A 23073-nucleotide genomic window follows, 5' to 3' on the forward strand; every position below is an offset into this window, starting at 1 on the left:
AGCATGGGGGTGCACGTGATGGTGTGAGAGCAGGGAGAGGCCTGGTGCTTCACCCAGGTGAGCAAAACAGAGAAATGCTCATACCAGGTCCTTGTTGACAAGTTGAACCCTGGATCAAAACTTACCTGAAGGTGTCCCTGCTTATGGAACTTTAGTCACATCACTAATTAACCTTTATTGTGACTAAAGCCAATTTGAGCAACTTTTTCTTTAATCAAGTGAAAAAAATCTTAAATGACGTGTGTATAGTGCAAATGCAAAGAGGTGCCACAAGAGAGGGCTTGAGCATTTCTAGTGGAGTTGCCTATTACGGGGTACTTATGGTATTATTCCCATTATCCTAAATCAGTAATTAGGAAGAAAAAGCCCTACAATGAAATAATGCAAATGGAAAGATAACTTCTCTTCCATTGAAGAATGAACTGAGAAAGTGGAAAATAGTTCTCAGCTCAGATGTTAACCAAAGATTCTATTTAAGATCAGACATTTATTAGAGACAGGTAAAAGAGCATACTTATAATTCAGTCAACATTCTTTAGATGTATGGATTTGCAAGTTTTTTTTTTTTTTTTCCTTTTTGTCTTTTTTTTTTACTGACCGGTAATGGGATCACAACCCTTGGTGTCGCGCCCGTACTGGGGACCGGNGTTTTTTTTTTTTCCTTTTTGTCTTTTTTTTTTACTGACCAGTAATGGGATCACAACCCTTGGTGTCACGCCCGTACTGGGGACCGGCAACGGGATCGCAACCCTCGGCGTTGCACCCGCACTGCGCTCAGCCAGTGAGCGGGAACTGGTCTCCACATGGGATCCGAACCCTCGCGCTCCCAAGCGGCGCACTCTCCAGTGCACCACCAGGCCGGCCCAAGGATTTGCAAGTTTTGGTCACAGATAAATCATTTTTATTTCTGCAAGCGCTCCCAAGTGGCGCACTCTCCAGTGCGCCACCAGGCCGGCCCAAGGATTTGCAAGTTTTGGTCACAGATAAATCATTTTTATTTCTGCAATTCTGAAGGAAGGAACATAGAGGATTGATGAGTCAAACTTTGAGATCCAAAGAGAAGCTTCTGAGAAGAGTGATTTTTATTGATTTGATAAACAGAACTCAATCTTAGGGATAAGATCATGCCCAGTGTGAAGGAGCTGTCAGCATCAGGGTGGAGAAAAAGAGATGAAGATGTAATAAAGTAGAGCAGCCCTCGTAGTAGCAAGGGCAGAGAACAGGGTGCACCCAGAAAATAGAGTCCACCTGGCAGGAAAGAGGGGTGAGGTTTCCTAAATGAGGGAACAGCCTGTAGATAGGCTCAAAGTTAAGAAAAGAGACACAGGCTTTCTGGGCCTAAGATGACCTTGTTATGCCTAAGCACCTCGACTGAAAGCTGGGGGAAGACTTGGAGAGTCTGGCCAAGGCCAACAAAGCAGGGACTTTGTGTGGCAGGACAGAGTTGAGGGAGAGTTTCTCTGAATATTACGGGAAGCGATTTCACAGTTTCTGTTAAGGAGGATGATAGGTTTCAAACATAACCAGCTCCATTTTAGGCAAGGCTAAGCATAAAATGGCTACCAGCCCTCATCCCCTTTTCCTTATGAGAAGCCTCGTGACTTCTGTGAAATAGAAACCCTTTTGGCTTCTGCATAGGCGCAATTTTCCACCCTGGTTGCATCAGCCAGGTGGAGCTTCCACACTAGCGAAATGCTCCTCCTCCATTGCATCAGCCAGCTCTGGCACCCCACAACCTATATAAGCTCTCCCACCCAGAAGCCTGGTGCTGCTCTCCACTTTGAGGGCAGCCCAGCAGATTTCTTTTCTTTAATAAAGCTTGGTCGGTACCCGGCGTTTTGGCTTGCTTTCTTTCAGGGGACAAATGGATGCGGTTTTCAATTTAGGAGCTGTGGCTGCAGGGGTTAGTGGGGACTGTTCTGCAACGCAGGAGAAATATCAGAAGAAAGGTGAGGGTCTGCTGGAGGCTGGGCTGGGAGAAAAGGAAGAGGAACCTGATTTGGGAGCCAGGCAGAACGCTTCAGACTTAGTGACTAATTAGGTGTGGAGAGAGAGAGCGAAATAGAGACAACACCCACATATGCTGCATGGATCAACTGGCCGATTCTTGTGCCGTTATTAACCCATTGAAGATGTCCTGCAGTCAGATGGGCAAGAAGGAAAATTAGGAAATAGCAGGCAGAGTACAAAAGGCTAAAAAGCACCTCTGTGTGCTTTCCCAGTACAGCACAATGGTTATATGCTGGATTTCAGGCTCCTTGGGTTAGAATCTTACTAGCTCTGTGTCCTTGGGCAAAGTTCCATATTCCCATCTGTAAAATGGAACTAACAATAATAGTGCTTATTTCATAGATATGTCATGGGCTTAAATAAATTAATACATGGTAAGAGCTCAGAGCAGTGCCTATTCTAGAGTGAGAGCTTGATAAATATTAACTATTACTTCAACTCCAGTTACTTATTACTTCAGATTATAGAAGATCATGTAAAAACCTGAATAACACACAAAAAGTGTAAAGATAATGAATATAGATTAAGTAGGATAACAACAAATGAATATTATAATCAATAGATGACTTAATGTTACATATCTACAATAATGCTTAATTTCATCAAGCTTCGAATTTTTTCCAGATCTCAGATTATCTCCTTTAGGATTTGCTATACTGGGAAATAAATTTCAGGCACTGTGGGAACTCCTCAAATCATCCACAAAATACTGTATCTTTTGTTTTTTCCCTTGGGACAGTATTCAAAACTTATATCCAGTTCTAGAATAAAATCTATATTCCCCCCAAAAAGTGAGAAGCCTTTTTTTTTTTTTTTTTTTTTTTTTTGGGAAAGCCAGATTGCAGAAATGTGTAGACATGTACCCTGGCAAGATACAAAGATGATTTAATTCATATTCACTTGATTATTATTACTATTTTTTTTTTGGAAGTCCTGACTATCTGACTATCTCTGGCTCATTAAAGCACAGAAGACAGTATCATCTTTCAAATCACACATACTATTCTAAATGATGCTGGTAACTGAAGAAATTCTGTGCCATGGAAAAATCCGGCTGTCTTTGGTTAACATGTTATTATCTTACAAGGGTAATGCAATCCTATTTTCAGACCTTATCTCCATCTACCTTTAGTTTGGTAAGATTAAAGAGGAACGTTATTATAGACTCCCCATGGACTCAAAAGGCTCAGTGTCAGGACGAGCAATGGTCAAGCTCTAATCCCCCTTTTCTTCGCAGTGACACTAGGCAGTATTCTGTCACTTTAAAGAACAGATTGTAAGACCCATCACAGGCTGAGCAACGCGTGTGAGCAGCACCTCGTCTGGCCCTGACCAGCACAGCCGGCGGGCGGGCAGACCCCGTGTTTGAACACAGAGCATGACAATTCTCCCCCAACTCCTGGTGGCAGTGTGGTCCCCAGACTGGCGATGAGCGCTCCGTGTCAACCTGCCACCGCTCTTCCAAGTGCCCGCGGAGAACGTCCTGTGACTCTTCGGAAGCACCCCTCGAATTCCTCGAGAACACACTGAAAAAGCTAAGGTGGCATTGGGCCCCTCCAGTGTCCCCACTGCCGGAGTACGTGACCACCATCCAATCAACGAGTTCAACTACAGTAAAAACCAAACCGCTATTTTAAATAGTTACTGTCATTCTACCGGGGTAGACTCACTGCTTGTAATCAATATAAAGGTCAGAGGTCGTGTCACCACAGCGCGGCTTCTGGCTTTTATGTTTCCTTTTGTACATTCCATATACATACTCCAGAACTATGCCTGGCACGAGCTTTGGTTTCACTGCTCCCCAACCGTACAACTTTAGAGCGGAAAGGGACTTACTTTACAGATGGCATGACTCAAACCCGGCGTGGGTAAGCAGCTCCGCGGCGGTGGCCCGAGGCCGGCCCCGGAGTCCGCGCTCCTGCCCTCCGCGCCTCCCCACGCTCCGCCTCCTGACTGCGCCGCGCCCTGTCCCCATGGATGAATGAAATGAAAGCGTGTGACCACCTACCCACACACCTTGGCAGAGGTGCACTCCACACACGGCGGCCCCCACCCAGGCACGTTAGCTTGGTTGCACCTTCTAAGCGATACCCCGGGAAGCAGGAGAACGTCAGCGAGTCGCCCACACCGAAGTGAAAACCGATTCTGCGGCTGAAGGCGGGGACTCCGGGGTCATCACACGGCTCCAGGTCATATTCTGAGACACGAGAGAAGGAGTAAATGTGTTGGGGATTTGGGTAAATAACAATTACTTTGCAAGAATAAAAAAGTGCTGTTATTTAAAAATAAACCAATGTATATATATTTCTCCCCAAACGCTGTTACAACTGTTATGTGAGTTGATTTTCTTTGTATTAGGAGCTCTCTTATGACAAATGGAATGAATTTTGGTATATTTTTTTTAAAGATAGACATATAAATATAACATATTAAAATGAGATGATTCATTTTAAAACTATCACTTTGAGAGTATAAGATAATTTTACTATTTGTAATTGCTAAAATCAGTTATTGTGCTCTGATAACCAGGCAACATCAAAGGGTTATGTGGGTGGAAAGATTATCCAGATCAATTTCACCTCTAACATATACCATAGTTCGGAACAACAAAATTTTTCCCTTCCTATTTTTAATCTATAAAGCATGTTTCATTAACATGTAATAGAAAATATTCTTTAAAATTCTAGAAATTTTTATGAAATTTTTAATTTACTTTAAAAGAAAGTGCTAAATATAGTTTAATTAAAAAGTAACAATGGCTGATATATTGCTAATTTGGGGGAGTAAATATTCAAAATATCAGTATTAATAAAAACCTTTTTTATTTGTATTCTTCTTTATAACCAACTCTTTCAATATATGGGCACCATTGCCTCTGGTTGTCATTGGTCTCTTGGTTCGTTATTAAGTCCATGATTTTGTCAGTGGGAAGTTAGAAAGAGTCTGGGTGAATGCCTATTTTAGTTTCCTCCTCCTTACTGTTTCCTCATTCTGAAATGCCCAGTATTTATTCAAGTAGCATTGAACAGTAGGTCATATGCCCAGGGAAATATCATTAGGAATTGGAATAGCGGAGAAAGCTCTAGAGAGGATATTAAAAGATCAATTAAAATATAAGCTTTATCACAAAGAATCAGGAAGACAAAGGTCAGTTTTCCAGGTTGTGGTGGGGGAAAATCATGTAAAAAACTATGATAATTTATAAAAGCATGTAAAAAAAAAAAAAAACTATGATAAACTATGATATGTTTGATTTCCAACACCACCTTTTAAGTTCTTCTGATTAAATTTTAGATACAACATTCTCAATGAACATATGAAATCCAGTTCCTTGTTTTCCCTCTAAATTTCAAAAATCGGATTCTTCTTTTTTATTTCCATCATCTGCCAGGTTAGTCATTGGCCCCTCATTCCTGGACTTCTATTAAAACCCTGTTACCAAACTCTTTGCCCAAATCCTCTTTCATCTCCCTTCAGGTACTGGGCAACCTGTGAAATACACGCATTCTGTATTGTCTTTGTTTTGCTCTTCGTTTAACTAAAAACTCTAATCAGGATCTCTAATATATTTAAATTATCTGGCCATTGTTGAAATATATTTATTGATCTGAACTATTTTTAGTATGACCCAGGAAGAAAAAATATATAAACATTATCACTTAACTGAACTCAACAAATATTTATAGAGAACCTATCATACACATAACATAATAACAGAATCTCTAGGAAATAATAAAGTAAAGATGCCACAATCTGGCTGACATTATCTCACATCTTGCTAATATCTTTCTCCTTCTCTCTAATGATATATGGTACACTTTCCATTCAAATCATACCGTTCCTGTTATTTCTTTAAAAAACAATTGAAAGCTCTTGCCAAATAAAAAATAATTTGATATTATTTCATGCTGTACCTATTGTGTTATATAAAGAAACACCTCAATCTTATGGTTTTTTGCTGTGTATTTTTTATTTCATAGTTTAAATGATATCCTCTGAAAGATGCCCACCTGAATGGAAAGCCCGAAAAAATGCCATGAGAATAGAAAGTGTGTATTAGTTGTATCCCCTCTATTAGGTGTATAAAGATTCTTTCACATTGTTACCTATTCACTATTATTCAATGTATATTTGTACTGGGTACCTTCCATTAATTCACCTAACACAAGTATGTGTTGCCCTCAGGATTCCACCTTCTCTCTAACTCAGTGATTTTGTTCTCAGAATATACCTTCTTTCTTTTTCTTCACCAATTCTCTTGGCTCATTCCCATTAGTATAAAACACACGAGTTATAGGGCCCATCTTAAGAAGGAGATAACCCACCAAGCCCTCTAATGCAACAAACTAATAAAACCACTCTCTAGACATCACAATCGCCCTAGCCACGAAGCCGCTTATCTGGTCCCCGTTAGCACTAACGCTTCAAAGTGCTGGGTCTGCTCTCCGTTTCTCTCAGCCCCCTTCCACTTATCCTCCAAGTGTCCTCCTCAGCCCTCCCCTCAAACAGCTCTTACTAAAGCCTCCGTGACTTCAGGGTGTGAAACCCAGCGGTCACTTCTTCGTCCTCCCCCTTATGCAGCCAGCCTCGCAGCAGGTTTTGATGCAGTGGAGAGGTCTCTTCTCTCTCAGCTTCTGGGACACCTCTCCCCTCCTCACCCACGGGCCCCACCTTCTCAGTCAGCCGATCCCCATCCTTATCTTTGCAATATTAAGATCCCGCACCCCACCAGGGCTTAAACCCAGGGCCTACCTTTTTGTATCTGTGCTCACGCCCTAGCAGCCCAGTCCCATGTCTTTAAATTGACTCTATGTACAGAAGACTCTGAAGTATTTTGTTTCTTCTCTAATTTGACCCCCACATATAAATTCAAGACTGTTGACAACCCCTCTCAGATATATACTTCAATTTTCCCAAAACAAAAGTCAATATTTTCTTCCCAAGCCTGCCTTTCTCCCAGTGTCTTCTATAAGAGAGAATCAGCCCCTCATTTGCTCCGGCTGGAGACCCTGAGCCCTCTCTGGTTCCCGCTGCCCACTCAATCCCAGCCAGGCCACCAGCTCCCCTCTAGCTCCACCAGTGCTGTTGTGGCCTCTGTCAGCTCTTGCCAGGATTACTGTACAACATTCTCCTGTCAAAGCTCACACATTACTTAGAATGAATCTGAAAAAGGTCAGATCATGCAAATCTCTTTCCATATCCTTCCAATGTCTGCATGAATGAGTCAAAATTAAAATTCCAATTACTTACGTGATCTGGCCTCCATGCTAAGTTCATATCCTAACATTTCCCCCTCTGTTTCAGGGCTCCAGCCACAGGGACCTCCTTGTTTTCCCCTAAACTTGCCAGCACGCTCCTACTGCCGCTCTTTCTTCGGCTGAGACTCCATCCCCCTTTTGGCCTGGCTTGCTCATTCCTTCTTTGCAATGAAGCCTCAGCTTGTCAGAGACCTACGCTGTCAACTCTGTATGTATCAGCATCTTTTCTCTGATCCCCTCGACCCATATTATTTTTTTCTCATAGCATTTCTCACTGTCATATTCCCCACTGGAATACAGGCTCCATGAAGGCAGGTGCTTTATCTCCTGGGTCTAGAACAATGCCAGGTATCATGTAGGTGCTCAGTAAATATTCGTGAAATGAATAAAACATAATAAAAGAATGAATATGCTTTACGTAGTAGGAGTGGGTAAGGAAGTTTGGAGTATTCAGTCTGCAGAGTTAGTGACCAGTAACTGACACCAAATAAAAAGCAGAGCTTTATTAAAACACATTTGAATAAAGGGCTTTTTTTTTTTTTTTTTCACAATACTACCATTAACATCTGCAGGAATACTGACTGGGAAGTAATCAGAAAATGCATATTCAGTCTGCAGAGTTAGTGACCAGTAACTGACACCAAATAAAAAGCAGAGCTTTATTAAAACACATTTGAATAAAGGGCTTTTTTTATTTTTCACAATACTACCATTAACATCTGCAGGAATACTGACTGGGAAGTAATCAGAAAATGCTGCTTTAATAAAGCCTTCTAAAAAGAAATAAACTGGACTAATAGGCAACAAGGTAGATGTAAAAGCATATGAATGCCATTTTTTATAAATATCAGAAAAGTCCCCAAAAGGGTAACTACTTCATTTGTATAATAAAGTTGCCACTTATTTGGATACTTAAAAAATATACTTCACTTTATTAGAGTCGCGGCAATTGTTTACAGCCCAGTTTCAAAGCAAAATCTTTCCAAATGTAATTATTCCTTTAGCATACCTAAGGAACTTGTCTACCTTAAAGTTGGCCTTGCAATAAAAGACAAGCTGTTTTGTTTCTAAAAAGACTGTCTGTTCTTGTGTGTGACCTTCTAGATGAAATTGATTTCTTCTACAAGATTTATGTATTATTTTCTGTGTGTGGTGTGTAAATAATTATTCTTAATTGTCACAAACTGTTACCACTTTAGTTTTAAAATCCAAAAACATTTTTAAACTGCCTCAAAGAGCTTTGAAGACCCAGAAAAGAGTGTTTCATTGTTGTTGTTTGCTTGTTTGTTTAAGGAGATTATGAAAAAGACAGTTCAAGAGTTACATTCTGACTTTTGGTAAGTGCTATGATCTAATTGTGTCTCTCAAAATTCATGTGTTGGAAATTTTATCCCCAGTGTGGGGGTATTGGGAGGTGAGGATTTGGGGGAGGTGTTTAGGTCATGAGAGCTCCATCCACATGAAAAGATTTACTGACATTATAAAAGGGCTTGTAGGAGTGGGTTCACACTCCTCTGCTTTTCTGCCATGTGGGTATAAAGTGTTCACCTCTTTTTGACCTTCTGACTTCTTCCATGATAAGGTGCAACAAATAGGCCCTCACAGAGGCCGACACCTTGATTTCACACTTCCCACCCTACAGAAATACATTTCTGTTCTTTGTGCATTGTGCAGTCTCAGATATCCTGTCATACCAGCACAAATGGACTAAGACAGAAATTTGTACCAGAAGAGTGGGGTATTGCTGTAACAAATACCCAAAAATGTGGAAGTGGCTTGGAACTGGGTAATGGGCAGAGGCTGGAACAGTTTTGAAGTGAATGCTAAAAAAAAAAAAAAAAATGTAGATTGCTGTGAATGGAGCATTAAGGGTGACTCTTGTGAGGACTCAGAAGAGAAGAGCTTTAGGGAAAGCCTCAGTTTTAGAGATTACTTAAGTGGTCCTGACCAGCATACTTGTAAAAAAATATATAGTAATGGACATTTTGATGAGGTCTTAGATGAAAATGAGGAATATCTTATTGGAAAATAGAAAAAAGACTATTCTTGCAACAAAGTGGGAAAGAACTTGGCTGAATTGTCCCTGTGTCCTAAGACTTCATGAAAGGCAGAATGTACAGTAATGACCCTGGAAATTTGGCAGAAAAAAAATCTCTCAGCAGCAAAATGTTCATAATGCTGCATGGCTTATCATAACTGCTTATAGTAAAATGTGAGGAGAGAAACAATATAAAGATAAAATTTGTAAATAAAAGGAAAGCAGAAAGCAAAGATTTGGAAATTTCTCAGCCTGGCCATGTAAAGAATAAAAAAATCTTTTTTTGAGAGAAATACAAGTGTGTGTTGCCAATCAACTGTTTGATTAAAAAATGAGTGTGGGTAGAAGGAAGCCAGGTGCTATGTATCAAGGCAACAGGAGAAGAGCTCCAAAGGCACTTCAGAGACCTTCTTGGGATGCCATGCTAACACAGCCCAGAGCACTAGGATCTTAGGAGCAGAACAATTGGTAGAGGGGCGGGCGCCAGACTAGATGCAGGATCTAAGAGGAGCATTGCTGCTGAAGCTGCCTCAGGTCTCTGTTCCCTGGTCCAGCACTCCTTAGTCACCCTAGCTGCAGCTTAAGTGGATCTACGTACAGATCAGGCCTCCACTCTAGAGGACAAAAGCAACAAGCCTTGGTGGCGTTTACATGGATCTAATTTTGCAGATACACAGAGTGCAAGAGCTGTAGAGGCATGGCTTTCTCTACCTAGATTTCAAAGAATCTCATGGAGAGCCTTGGGCCCCAGGTAGAGAACTTCCATAGAGGAGAGCAGCCACAGAGGGTTTCCACTAGGGCAATGCACAGTGGAGCCATGGGAACAGCGATGCCCCTGAGACCCCAGAATATAGCGGTAAACTCTGGAAAGCTGCAGGCATGCAATTTCAATGCAGGCTGTGCACAGCATAGCCATAATGGCAGGGCTCCCAGGGCCTTGGAGGCCCAACCCCCATCAAAGTGTGCCCAGAAGACAGGACATGGAGTCAAGGAAGGTTATTTTCAAGGCTTAAGATTTAATGCTGTTTGCCCTGCTGGGTTTTGGCCTCATTTAGGACCTGTGACTCCTTCCTACTTTCCTATTGCTCCCTTTTGGAATGGGCTTGTCCATCTAATGCCTCTCTCACCACTGCATTTTAGAAGTACATAACTTGTTTGATTTCACAGGCTCACAGCTGTGGGGAAATTTGCCTCAAGATGAATTGTACCTTTGAGTCTCACCCAAATGGTGTTTTGATGAGACTTTTAACTTACACTTTAAAGTGGATATTGCAATAACTTAAGACTTCTTAGGCTAGTGAGATGGAATTATTATATTTTGCATGTGAGAAAGACATAAATTTGGGGGGTCAGAGGCAGAATGTTATGATTTGAATGTGTTACCCCAAATTCTTGAGCCCCAGTGTGGGGGTGTTTGGAGGTAAGCCTTTGTGGGAGGTGGTTAGGTCATGGGGACTCTACCCCCAAGAATGGATTAATGCTGTTGTGAAAGAGCTTGTGGGAGTGGGTTCTCTCTTCTGCTCTTCTATCATATGAAGATACAGCATTTGTCCTCTTTTCTCCCTTCCACTTTCTGCCATGTTAAGATGCAACAAGAAGGCCCTCATGAGATGCCAGCACCTTGATCTTGGACTTCCCACCCCCCAGACTGTGAGAAATACATTTCCATTCTTCATAAACTAACCAGTCTCAGGTATCCTCTTATAGCAGCACAAACAGACTAAATCAGTAGTCAAAAAGCTTAGTGTCAGCCCTGTGATGAGAGCAAAAGAATTAAGAAAGAAACAAATGGGGCAAAATGAATTAAAATTGCACAGATCATGAGAAAAATCTATGGGAGAGAGCCACAGACTTGCATGACTGCCATTTTCCTGCTATGGGTATTGTATTTAAATAGGGGTGATGAAAGTGAGAATAGAGGGAATTAATACTCTCATAGTGATGCTAATTGAGATCCACTGAGGGAGAATGTATGTATATAGAGATTAAGGTATGAGTGTTAGGAAGATTTAAGTCTTTGATATATAAAGTGGCCAATTTCATGATTACCACTGATTACTTAATACTCTCATAGTGATGCTAATTGAGATCCACTGAGGGAGAATGTATGTATATAGAGATTAAGGTATGAATGTTAGGAAGATTTAAGTCTTTGATATATAAAGTGGCCAATTTCATGATTACCACTGATTACAGCAAATTTCCAAGAAATCAGGTAGTCTGAGCCAGTTCTGAAAGCTCCACTTATGCAGTGAAATGCCAGGAAAAATCAACAAAGAGATTAAGATAAATGGCAACTGATCAGAATGAGAGGAAGTATAAAGTAGTTCAGAGAATTTTAAAATCCTTAAATATTTTTCTCTGAGACAGTATTTCATTTTTTGTAATGTTAATAATCATTCAGTATTTAGTAAGTAATTATTAACTTCCTATTATGTATATGATAATAGGAATAGAGCTGCTGATTACAGCTTTGAAGCAAACAGGAAACCTTTTAAAAGGTTTTAGTTTTATTATAGGAGATAAAATACTCAAGTATTGCAACAAACAATATCACAAGTGGCATGAAAAATTACTTAAAAATTTATGGGATCTTAAAAGTAGAAGAAATCACATGTGATTACTATACTCAGGGAACCACCTTATGAAAATTACATCACATCTGGGCTTGAAGAATAATATGGGAAAATACTTTTTTATTTCAAAGCAGCATATACACAAATACAAATTAATGTGATTGTTTATATCCATTAGTAATTGTAGACTAGTAGTGCCCTTTCTGTTGACGGGGCTGTATGAAGCTATTGCAGAGGTCCTGACCATTATAATCTCATTGAGCCTTGTTCGTTTATGTGATTGAATTCATCTTGCACATGCTTGACCAGTTTTTCAGCATGTGTGAATTTTTTCCCATATGAAAAATTAATGAATACTTATGTCATAGAACTATACAAATTAAACTATCAAACTATACATAATGTCTGATGTATCATAAACCTTACACAAATATTATCCATATATTACAACTAAAAATAAAAATACTGCTTAACTTGGAGTATCTTTTTGTAACTGTGTATGATTATATTAAAGTAAACTAAAAGTTCGTCCTTGATTGTGTGTGTCCACCTTTTTTGTATCCTGGGGGTGGTTCTTAATGCAAATATTGGCATCTACCAGAGGGTGGAAACTGATGCAATCCAGTGACAACTAATCCTGAATATGCCTCCCAATAAGGAAAGTCACCTCAGAGATTTTGATAGCACTAATGAAAAGAAATGAGTGAGAATGGCTTTTCAGGAGAAGAGAGTGATACTTATAATTTTTCAAGGGTAAGAATTTGCAACCTATATAAGACAAAGTGGCATTTTCTGGATGCCAGACAGATGTCCTTGCACCTCCTTCATGGAGGCTCAGCCTCCAGTACCCCCACTGGTTGGCGATTTCCCTATAATCAGACACACACATACACACACGCACACTCGCTTGCTCATAGTAATGGCAGTATTATTGCCAGAGGACAGAAATGGCAACCCCCCCCCGCCAACATACCTGAAAATGTGATATTGAAGCCTTCGTAGGAAATTGAAAAGTCTGATATAAAGCGAAGCTGGGCGGTAAAGTTTCCAAACAAACCTGCCTTAATAGTATGAGGTAATACCGACCCAGTGAGCCTGGCAACGGGCTCGGAAAAACTTCCATCCTCCGTAATGAGTAAGTAGTCATGAGAGCTCTCGAGGTGGAAAGTGTGAAAGATCATCTGAACTCCTGATGCCTTAATAGTATGAGGTAATACCGACCCAGTGAGCCTGGCAACGGGCTCGGAAAAACTTCCATCCTCCGTGATGAGTAAGTAGTCATGAGAGCTCTCGAGGTGGAAAGTGTGAAAGATCATCTGAACTCCTGAAAAACAGAAAGAAAGAAAGAGAGAGAGAGGGAGAGATGGAGAGACATAGAGATGGAGACAAAAGAGGGACAGGGAGGGAGACAGATAGGAACAGAGACAGACATAGAGAAAGACAGGTGAGAGACAGACATAGAAAAGATAGAGTAGAGCAGGGGTGATAGAGAGATGATAGACAGAGGTAGTTGAAAGACGGATGAAAGAGAGAGAGAGATGTCAGTAGAGTTAACAGTTGCTGTAAAATAACCTATCGTGGACTTAGCGACATTAAAGTCTTGAATCAAAACATTAAAATATTTTCTTAATATGTGAACCTAACTTTGAAGTTTGAGAGAAAAATGGGTAGAAAGAGTGTTGCTTTAGAAATAAACAGAAGAGGGAATAAACAAAAATAAATAAATTCGTAAGTATAGATAAGTACACATATAGGTGTAGATATGAATATAAATGCAGATGTGGATATAAGTGAAGATGTGGACACAAATGTAGATGTAAATAGAGATGTAGATGTAGATATAGGTGTAAATATGGATATATAAGAAAAACAGGTCAGGATGTCTACGTGGATTGCATCCAGGAACGGTTACTGTGCCCTTAGAGAAAACACTTGTCCTAGATGGACAAATGACAATGTAACTTTCCCATTAACACTAAACGAGTGTTCTTTAGAAAATCATGGCCTGGAGGTCTAGTATATAAATTTACAAAACTGAGAAAAAGTTCCTTGAAATCAGTTTTATATGCCCCAATGCACCTGTCCTCATAGGGTATTCCCACTATGAGGTTTCTATAGATGGATGAATAAAATTGACTATGCCTAGGTCTCTTTAATAAAAACTCATATATTATGATTACAAAACCTTGGTCGCTCATAATCTGTTACTTCTTTATTCTTTAAATCCTTCAGGACCAAGTTTGTCTTTAATATCCTTTTTACGGCAGCATAGGTAAATTGAACATCAAGTTAAGTTCAAATCGATGTGTAAAGACAGAATATACATAATGTTTATGTTATCAAAATTCCAAATAGACTCAAAAAATGACAAGTTTAGTTAACAAAAAAGACCCAAGGTATGGTTTTAAACTCAATGTTTATAATCTACATTTTCTGCACAAAATGCAAATTTTCCTGGTCTTCACTATGCTTATCTGTAAAATGAGAATAATGATATCTATTCTGTAAGGCATCACTGCATTATGTGAGGATAAATATTTTATTGTGTGTGATAATAATGGGTAAACTTAAAACTCAAGGCAAGTACAAAAATTATCCTAGATCTACCATAGAAATTAGAAGTTTAGATAGCTGCTTCTCATTTCCCTCTATTTAATTACTGTTTACATTTTATTTGATTGATGTCTCTATTCCTATTATACCTAATTTCTAAGTTTATCTTCACACATGTATATCCATTATCTGATAAATGGAGAGCAAAATAAGGAATCTGCCTTTGCTTTTTGTGCCAATAATTTAAAGATCTTTTTTTCTTCCAAAATCTTATTTAAAAGTAAAAATTAACACTTTTGAAATACATATGAGAAAATTAGTTATCATACTTGTTCACACACTAATAGTTTTTTCTTTGTTCCCATGTTTTTTTTTTTCTCATTTATTGTTCTATATATTTGAGATGTATGCCATGTTCTTACCCTTTCCATGAGACACTTCAATGGTCCATGTACAATTCAGAGAATTTGGATAAAAATCTGGAAATCCAGGAGAAAGTACTGTTCCACTCTTCCCATGAATGTAACCTCCACACAGGGCTTAAAATAATAGAGATTATTGTTGTATTAAAGTTTCACAATAATTGTTACAACAAAATACTTTTTAAATGACATGGTATTTGCACAATGACTAAAAGAAGATCTAATGCTATGTCCATGAAAAACCAAACAAAACCTAAACTTTATTTTACTTGCAGTTATAATAGGCCACTTCATATGTAGGTGTCCTAAGCAGTACAAAACCTTGAGAACATACATAGAACAAGGCATAGAAGGTAAACTGGAACTCCCATTAACAAGCAGAAATAATTTTCACTACAAGTCTGTACTCTCTAGGTCTTGGTCTTCTCAGCATCACTTTAGTGTGTTTAAATTCCTTGCAACAAAATATGCCATGGTCAAAACTAACTCAGAGACACATTGTTGATGAAAGGAAAAGGAAGCTGCATACAATCATTTCAACAGGAAAGGACTGACAATTAGGTGTCAACATAATAAGAGAATTTAAGTGCTCAGACTCTGATGTCAGATAATTTTGAGTTCAAATGCCAGCCCTTAGTAGGCCCTAATTTTGCAAACATCAAGGGGAAAATATTGACACCTTCTCACCAACATATTCCTTCTATTTCATATCTTGAGACCTATCAAGCTTTCCTGCAAATGGAAGAACTGAACTGAAAAGGAGTTTAAGGGAATTGAGTCCACAAAGCAGGAAAGGTGATTGTCCACCAGGTTCTGCAAACAAATAGCCGTGTGTCTTAGTAAGCCGCCCAGTGCTGTGCGTCTCGGCATTCTCCTGGAACATCTCCACCTGTGGCTGTGAGGCCCGTGTGTCACCAGCACAGACTCCAGAACCAGACCGCTGGGCCTCACTGTGATGGTTAATTTTAACTGTCAGCTTGACTGGGCTGATGGATGCCCAGAAAACTGGTAAAAAATGATTTCTGGGTGTGTCTGTGAGGGTGCTTCTGGAAGAGATTAGCATTTGAATCAGCAGACTGCATAAAAAAGAACCGTCCTCACCAATGTGGGTGGGCACCACTCAATCACCCAGTGAGGGCTTGAAGAGAAAAAATGGTGAAGAAAGAATAAATTTTCTCTCTTCTTGAGCTGGGACATTCATCTTCTCCTGCCTTTGGATGTCAGAGCTCCTGTCTCTTGGGCCTTCAGGGTCTGGGAACTTACACCATCAACCCCCCTGGTTCTTGCGCCTTTGGATTTGGACTAAATTACAGCACCAGCTTTTGTGGGTATCCAGCTTGCAGATGGCATATTGTGGGACTTCTAAGACTCCACAATTACACGGGCCAATTCCCATAATTAATCCTCTCATTAAATATATGCCATATTGGTTCTGTTTCTTTGGGGAACCCTGACTAATACATCCACTCACTAGCTGGGAACATTCAGAAAATTCCTCCGCTCTTCTGTCTTGCTCTATCCTTACTAAAAAAAAGGACAACAGTCATACCTAAGTTCATAGTTTCTGGGAGAATAAAATAAGTTAATACATGTAAAGTTCTCAAAACAGTGTCTCGTGAGCAAAAAATTGTTCCATCATTATTACACTTTCCTATTTATTTTATGGATTCCTTTGTTCTTTCTCTTAACATGATTTCATGCTTTGCACATATGTATTTACACTACCTTTTTTGAACTAAATAAGATGAACTTACCATCAAATAACTGATACCTGGTATAACTTCTACTAATATGAGCATTCCAAATTAGGTTTTATAAAAGCTACTTCCACAAATAATGTTTGAAAAAGAATTAGGTAATTTATGAAAGATGTGATATGCCTTTTCATGCTTACTAGTCAAATATTTTAAAGAAACAGATCATCTTATTATATATGCAAACCAAATGGGAAGAGCTATATAAAAACCAGCAAAATAAACTTTTCAAAATGAGATATAGAATATTTTAATAATTTATCATGAGTTTTTACATCTTAAAATTGCATTGATTTTATATTTCACTATGAAAAATGTAATATTTGAAATTAATTTATTTAAGAAATAGTTACTGGGTACCTACTATGAACCAGGCACTATCCTTGGCACCAGGAAGATAATAAGAAACAAAATAGATAAAAATCTCTGCCTTTGTGGAGAATGTATTCTAGTTGGCAAAGACAGAATAAAACTCATAATAATATATAAGGCAGAATATATACGAAGTTGGAAGATAACTAATGTTTGTGAAGAAAACTAATCAAAGAGGGGTAGGATAGTCTTAAGATTTGTGTGGGGTAGGGGGCCACTGGGATATAGGGTGTTCAGTGAGGCCAACCCTAGAAAGTGGTCTGTGAAGAAGGGAGAGACGAGGGTAGAGAAAAAACATCAAGGACAGAGGCTCAAAAGAAGCCAGTGTGGCTGGGAGGGTGAGGACAGAAGGGAGAGAGTGAAGGGAGCTGGGCTCAAAGAGCTCAAAGAGGGGCAGGTTCCATGCAGGTCTTATAGGGCTTCGCAGGGGATTAGCATGTCTCTGGTTGAGTGAAGGGCCACTGGAGAGCACTGCCTAAAAAATGACACGATCTAACACAGGTTTTAACCCCATCATTAGACTGCTTTGTGAGACTACAGCGGTGGCAGGGAGAAATGCAGTTAGGGGACTGGACCAGACATCAGCAGCAAGGTGACATGGTCCAACCTGGGTGCATTTTGGAGGCAGAACCAGTAGGACTTGCTCGTGAATGGGGTGTGGGCAATAAGACAAAACGTGGGGAGCCGGGAATGATTGTGAAGTGATAAGCCTGATGTGAAGTAACCGAAAGAAAAGGGAGACTTTGGAAGAAGCAGGCTTTGCGAGGGGACCAGGAGTTCAGCTTTGGAGACATGAAGCTTGACGTTTACTAGACACCCACGTGGAATGGTTGACATTGCAATCAGATATACAAGTCTGGATTCTATAGGAGTGGACTGACCAAGAGCTAGAAAGGAGAGCATAACTACAGGGGAGATTAAGGACAGAGTGAATGTGTCTACACAGGCAAAGGGATTAAAACCCAGGACATTCCAATGTCAACAGCTCAGGGAGATAGGAAACTTCCATGAAGGAAACTGAGATGGAATGGCCAGTGTAGTAGGAAGAGAACCAGTGGAGCACAGAGCCCTGAACAAAAAGCTTTACACTGTTAGTTTCTTATTTGTCTATGAGTGGATTGGTGTAAATTAGTACATTAATTTCTTAAATTTTTATGAAGTATTTAACAATAATGAATTAAAACATTCTATGTAAACTGAGATATTATATACCCCAAATTATCTGTCAGTAGTTTTTATCCTGAAATATGCATATGCTATATAAACTGACAAAAATTAACTTATATCCAGCTACATTTTAAAAATATAAAATTTATCAGTCTTTATTTCATTCTCTGTCCTAAATGGCATTAAGAAAATTTGTCTATTTATATTTTGGAGAATAGCCTGGGAGAGAATGTGCTCTGCCCACTCTTTGATGCTATCCATCCATGGAACCCAAATAGAAATCACACTAACCAACCTCATCAGATGTCATTTAGGAGCAGAGTCGGACAGAAAGTTACAGATAAAGCAGCTTTCATGCTTATTTTGATTCATATTGGTGCAAACACAACACAGTGTAATTCACACCTCATGAAGATTTTGACTAAAAATAATTCTGTCCAGGAAGCCTACATTTTTTGACCAGGAAAAGGAAGTTTGATGTTCAGAGAATTTAATTGCCATTCTCATTTAAAACTGAAGAGAACAAAGGAGGCAGTGAAATGAAATACATGACATATTTTACTGTCCGTATGGGACTATGGCTGTACTCATACACGGGCATGTCTACATTCCCTCGGTAGAGCTACAAATACAGCTGCAAATAATTTGAATTACATTAATCGTTTTTTTTTTTATATACTGCACAGTCTTTTCTGGAAAGCTGTAAAAAATACAGTAAAATTTTAACCTTGCTATCTTCAAGTACGTAATTTCTTGCATTTTATTTTTCTGCTCATATTACCTCCCTAGCATCATGGACCTGAACACGTTATGTTGAGAATCTCTTGGATGGAGGACTAAGACATGCCGGAACTAGGGAAGGACAAAAGCAGTGACACATGTTGAGACTTTTTCCCAGGTGAGTTGAAGCGACTCATCCAGCCATTGTTCCAGTTCTGTCTTTGGCCCTCTGCTTTTATCTGTTTATCTACCCAGCTGTCCATTTAACATTGTTTACTGAGGCATTTACTATTTTCCACACTCTTTTATATTCTTGGGCATACAACAATGAATAAACTTTGTTATTCCAAAGTTTAAATTTTAAGGGAAAAGACAACCAATTTATATTTTTAAAAAGTGAAACAAAAGAAAACAAAAAACAGAAGAACAAGAATATTAACTTGTTCTCAAAACTCAAAGGAGGTCTATGTGACTAGAGGACAATGTGCCAGTGAGACAGCAAAGAGGTGGATGCACCTCCACGTTGATGTCCCCTCCCAGGATGTGGGAACTAAGTAAAGTGATGAATGGGTGGAAGAAATGCAGGTCAGGATCACCCCAGTGTTAGAAGATTATCCTGCAACAGGCTGTCCACTGTGCTTCTTCTACAAATTTCTTCCAGGATCCTCCAGTTCCTGCTGATCTTCCAAGTAAAGCCCAAAGACCTCCTGTGGATTTTGCAGCTATGGTCTTCCAATCACTCTCACCACCTCCTCACCTCCCCAGATTCTGTCCCAAGTCTTCTGATAAATTAAAGTTTTCAGAGTAAGCTAGTGTTGTATAGAACCAACCAATCAGATTTAACAAATTTATGGTTAAATGCATGATCTCCCTGGATTAGAGGAGGGCAGGAGTTAAAGCATGTAGATTCTATCATAGGTTAAGTCAATTTCCATATGAGATATGGTGGTGTGAGAGGGGGGAATCCAGGACAATAGATTGCACTCCCTCCCTGGAAGATAATATTTACCTCCCTCAACAGTGCCAACTCTAGTTCAAAAGCAGATAGCTTCCAAGTTTACATGTTAAACAGTGACCTCTTTCAGGAACAAGAGTTGAATTTCCAACTACTTGCTGGGTGTCTTGGAAAGTCATTTTGGGGCCGGCCCGGTGGCGCACTGGATAAGTGCGCCGCTTGGGAAGCGCGGCGGCGCGAAAGTCATTTTGGGTCATCTGTCTCCTACACCTCTCATATCTTCATAGTGACACTTCTGTCTATTCCCCACTTCAATTTTCTTTAACTGGTGCATTTCTGGTTGTTTCTAACTGATTATCTAGCTTCTGCACTCTGAAAGCACAGTCTTGTGCCTAATGTGTTTCTTTCCTTTCTCCATCATTTCCTGTTTCTTGCCTTAAGCTATGAATAAAGTTCTACTTAAAGCAAAAACTACATGAAGTTACTTTCCACTTCAATATCATTCATGGATTCTCCATGTCCTGTAGAAGTCATTGATTTTATTCATTCATTTATTTGTTTATTTATATTGGAGTCATTTTCTCATAAGAAATCCTATTCAGAAACCCTACAGTAAAGGGGGTGAGTTAGACCTGTTCAGCTACAGCGGGGGCAGACTCCAACCTTGCCCACTGCCTCAGTCTCAGTCCCAAAGAAGCCCTGGGCTTCCTGCTGTGGGATCCCTGAGCCCTGCGTGAGAACTTCTGACCATGCCCACGAGACTACCATTAAGGACTCTGAACTAACTTTGATCATTGTCTACCCTCAGCATACTCATTTCTATCTCCCGATCCTACAGGCCCTCTTTCCCTCCATGCCACAATTCATACCGTTTCTTCACTGAATCCTGTCCCTTCCTCTCAACCTCATTCTTAAAGATGCATCTCAAAAGTTGCTTACCAAGCTTATCAAGTCCCAAATTGGAACCACCTTTTTACATCTTCATTCTCAACCATTTTTCTTGCATCTAGTAAAGCACGTTTTTCAGTGTGATTTTAAAAATGTCTTGTCTCTCTATGCTGATGGATTGTAAACTTTTCAACTGTGTGACTGCAAATACAGTAGTTTTTCAATAAATGCTTGTGGAAAAAGTCAACAGTTTGCAAAACTATTGAATAAAAAAAAATTCCAAAGTTCTTCCTGCATTTGTTCCCCACTAAATAAAAGGAGGATAATTTATCCCAATGTTCTCTTACTTAAATCTCGAGTGTGTGAAATTACAAACACTAAAAACAAACTGAAGCAATGTTTCTGTGGACATGTGACAGGTACTGATAGCATTTCCATGTTTTAAAAGTGACATCAACTATCATAACTAATTCACATTTCTCTTTCCTTTTCTGAGAGCTATGAATTTTTAAAGATATAAAGACCTTATTGATGTATCATTTGTTGCAATAAAAACCCATGGAATGGGCCGGCCCGGTGGCGCACTTGGTAGAGTATGGCGCTTGGGAGCGCGGCGGCACTCCCACCGAGGGTTCGGATCCCATATAGAGACCGGTCCGCTCACTGGCTGAGTGTGGTGTGGGCGCGACACCGAGGGTTGCGATCCCATTACCGGTCATGAAAAAAAGACAAAAAGGAAAAAAAAAAAAAAAACCCATGGAATTTAAGAGATTGCTTAAGATTGAAAGGGCAATGAGAACAAGTCTCACAGCTAAATGAAAACAGTCAACCATGACTGACTGAAACTTTCATATCAAACTCTAAAATTCCCCCAAGGTTGCATATTTATTAATAGCCTTAAATTCATTATTCTCTGAAATGTGTTCCAACATACCACAACAAATAGCTATTTTACCAATCCTCTTAGAAGGTTTAAGAATCTTACCTAAATGTAAATTGGTAGATAATGGAGACAAAATGCATATGTTTAATTTCCCTTTATTTTCTATGGAAAACACCAAACATAAATGTCATCTCTGCAGCTTCTCACTTACTTGCAAAGCACCCAGGCCCTCTTCAGTCTACTTCCCTCCATTTCTCCTACATCATTCCCTACGCATCTTTTCACTTGTTTTCTGTGATCTCACTTTTCTTAATCTCCAGGAATTTGCAGAATGTTGCATGTCCATCAACTCCTGGTGATTTCGCTCATTTCCTCTGCCTAGGATGCCTCTTTCCATGCTGGCTACTTTGGGCAGTTCTACTCAGTGCTGGAATCTCAGCTCAAGTGTTGTATTTTTGATGAGTGGTTGCTCAACTCCTGTACCCTAGGAGCCCAAAATCAAACTGAAGGAGATCATATTGCATGTTTGTGTATTATTTATATATACTTGTATAATCTATACTTGTATAGCTCCTAGTCCAGGAGCTAGCATCCTTCTAACACTAATAGTCATATAGATAAAATTTATTTATTTATTTTTACTATTAAAGAGTTCTAACTACAAAATAAGACATGGTAATAAAAATGCAAATAATAGAATAAATGGAAACTAAAAATTAAAAGTTTCTCTAAACTTTCCCCTACAGTCTACTTATGTCCCAAAAGGAAACAATTTTAGAATGTTTGTTTTCACTCATTTTCTCCATAATGGTGTGTGCATCTGTAATTACGTATATGTGTAATTATACATGTGTGTGTGCACACCATGCATTGTTCTGTGCCTTACTCTTTTTTCCTTTAAAAGCAATGGTATCATTTTATGTTCCTACAGATAGTGCATAATGAACGTGCAGCTCCCTAGTCCCTCAATGATATAGGATATTTTTTACCATTTTACTTTCTTCCACATGTAGCAGGAGAGGAAAGTAATTGTGCTTTGTCTGCATTTTCCTGATTCCTACTCAGAGTGGGCATATTTTCAAATGTTTATTGGCCTTTTGAGTATCTTCTTTGAGTTACCTATGCATACGTTTTCCTCAGCGGTCTATTGGCTTATTTGCATTGTTTTTATTCTGTCGTCATTTGTAGGACATGTACGTATATTACATGTACAGTGCAATTATTTTCCATAATTTGACCCTTTTATTTGTATGTACTAAAACCAGTCAATGTTTTCTGTTTATTGGTTCTAGTTTTCTTTACAAGGCTTTTCTAGATTTAAAAGCTAACATATCTCAAAGAACAAAGAAAGGGACAAAAAAAAAAAGGTTCACCCATGTATGACCAAGTTGACAATGCATCACAGTGGAGAAAGTGCAATCTTAATAAATGGTACTGGCCCATTTGGATAGCTATATGAGAGAGAAATTGGATCTAG

General features: G+C 39.3%; 1 protein-coding gene across 1 annotated transcript in view; it reads right to left on the minus strand.

Annotated features, from left to right (window-relative positions):
• Positions 1-15557: 15557 nt before the first annotated feature.
• The window catches only part of LOC103608502 (CUB and sushi domain-containing protein 1-like), a 37034-nt gene continuing 29518 nt past the window's right edge, over positions 15558-23073 (minus strand). Inside the window, exon 9 of the mRNA XM_008592932.1 lies at positions 15558-15862. Coding sequence (XP_008591154.1) covers positions 15558-15862 — 305 coding nt within the window. The remainder of the gene's footprint in view (positions 15863-23073) is intronic.

The sequence above is a fragment of the Galeopterus variegatus genome, unplaced genomic scaffold (assembly GCF_000696425.1).
Source record: "Galeopterus variegatus unplaced genomic scaffold, G_variegatus-3.0.2 Scaffold8485, whole genome shotgun sequence".
Taxonomy (NCBI): Eukaryota; Metazoa; Chordata; class Mammalia; order Dermoptera; family Cynocephalidae; genus Galeopterus; species Galeopterus variegatus.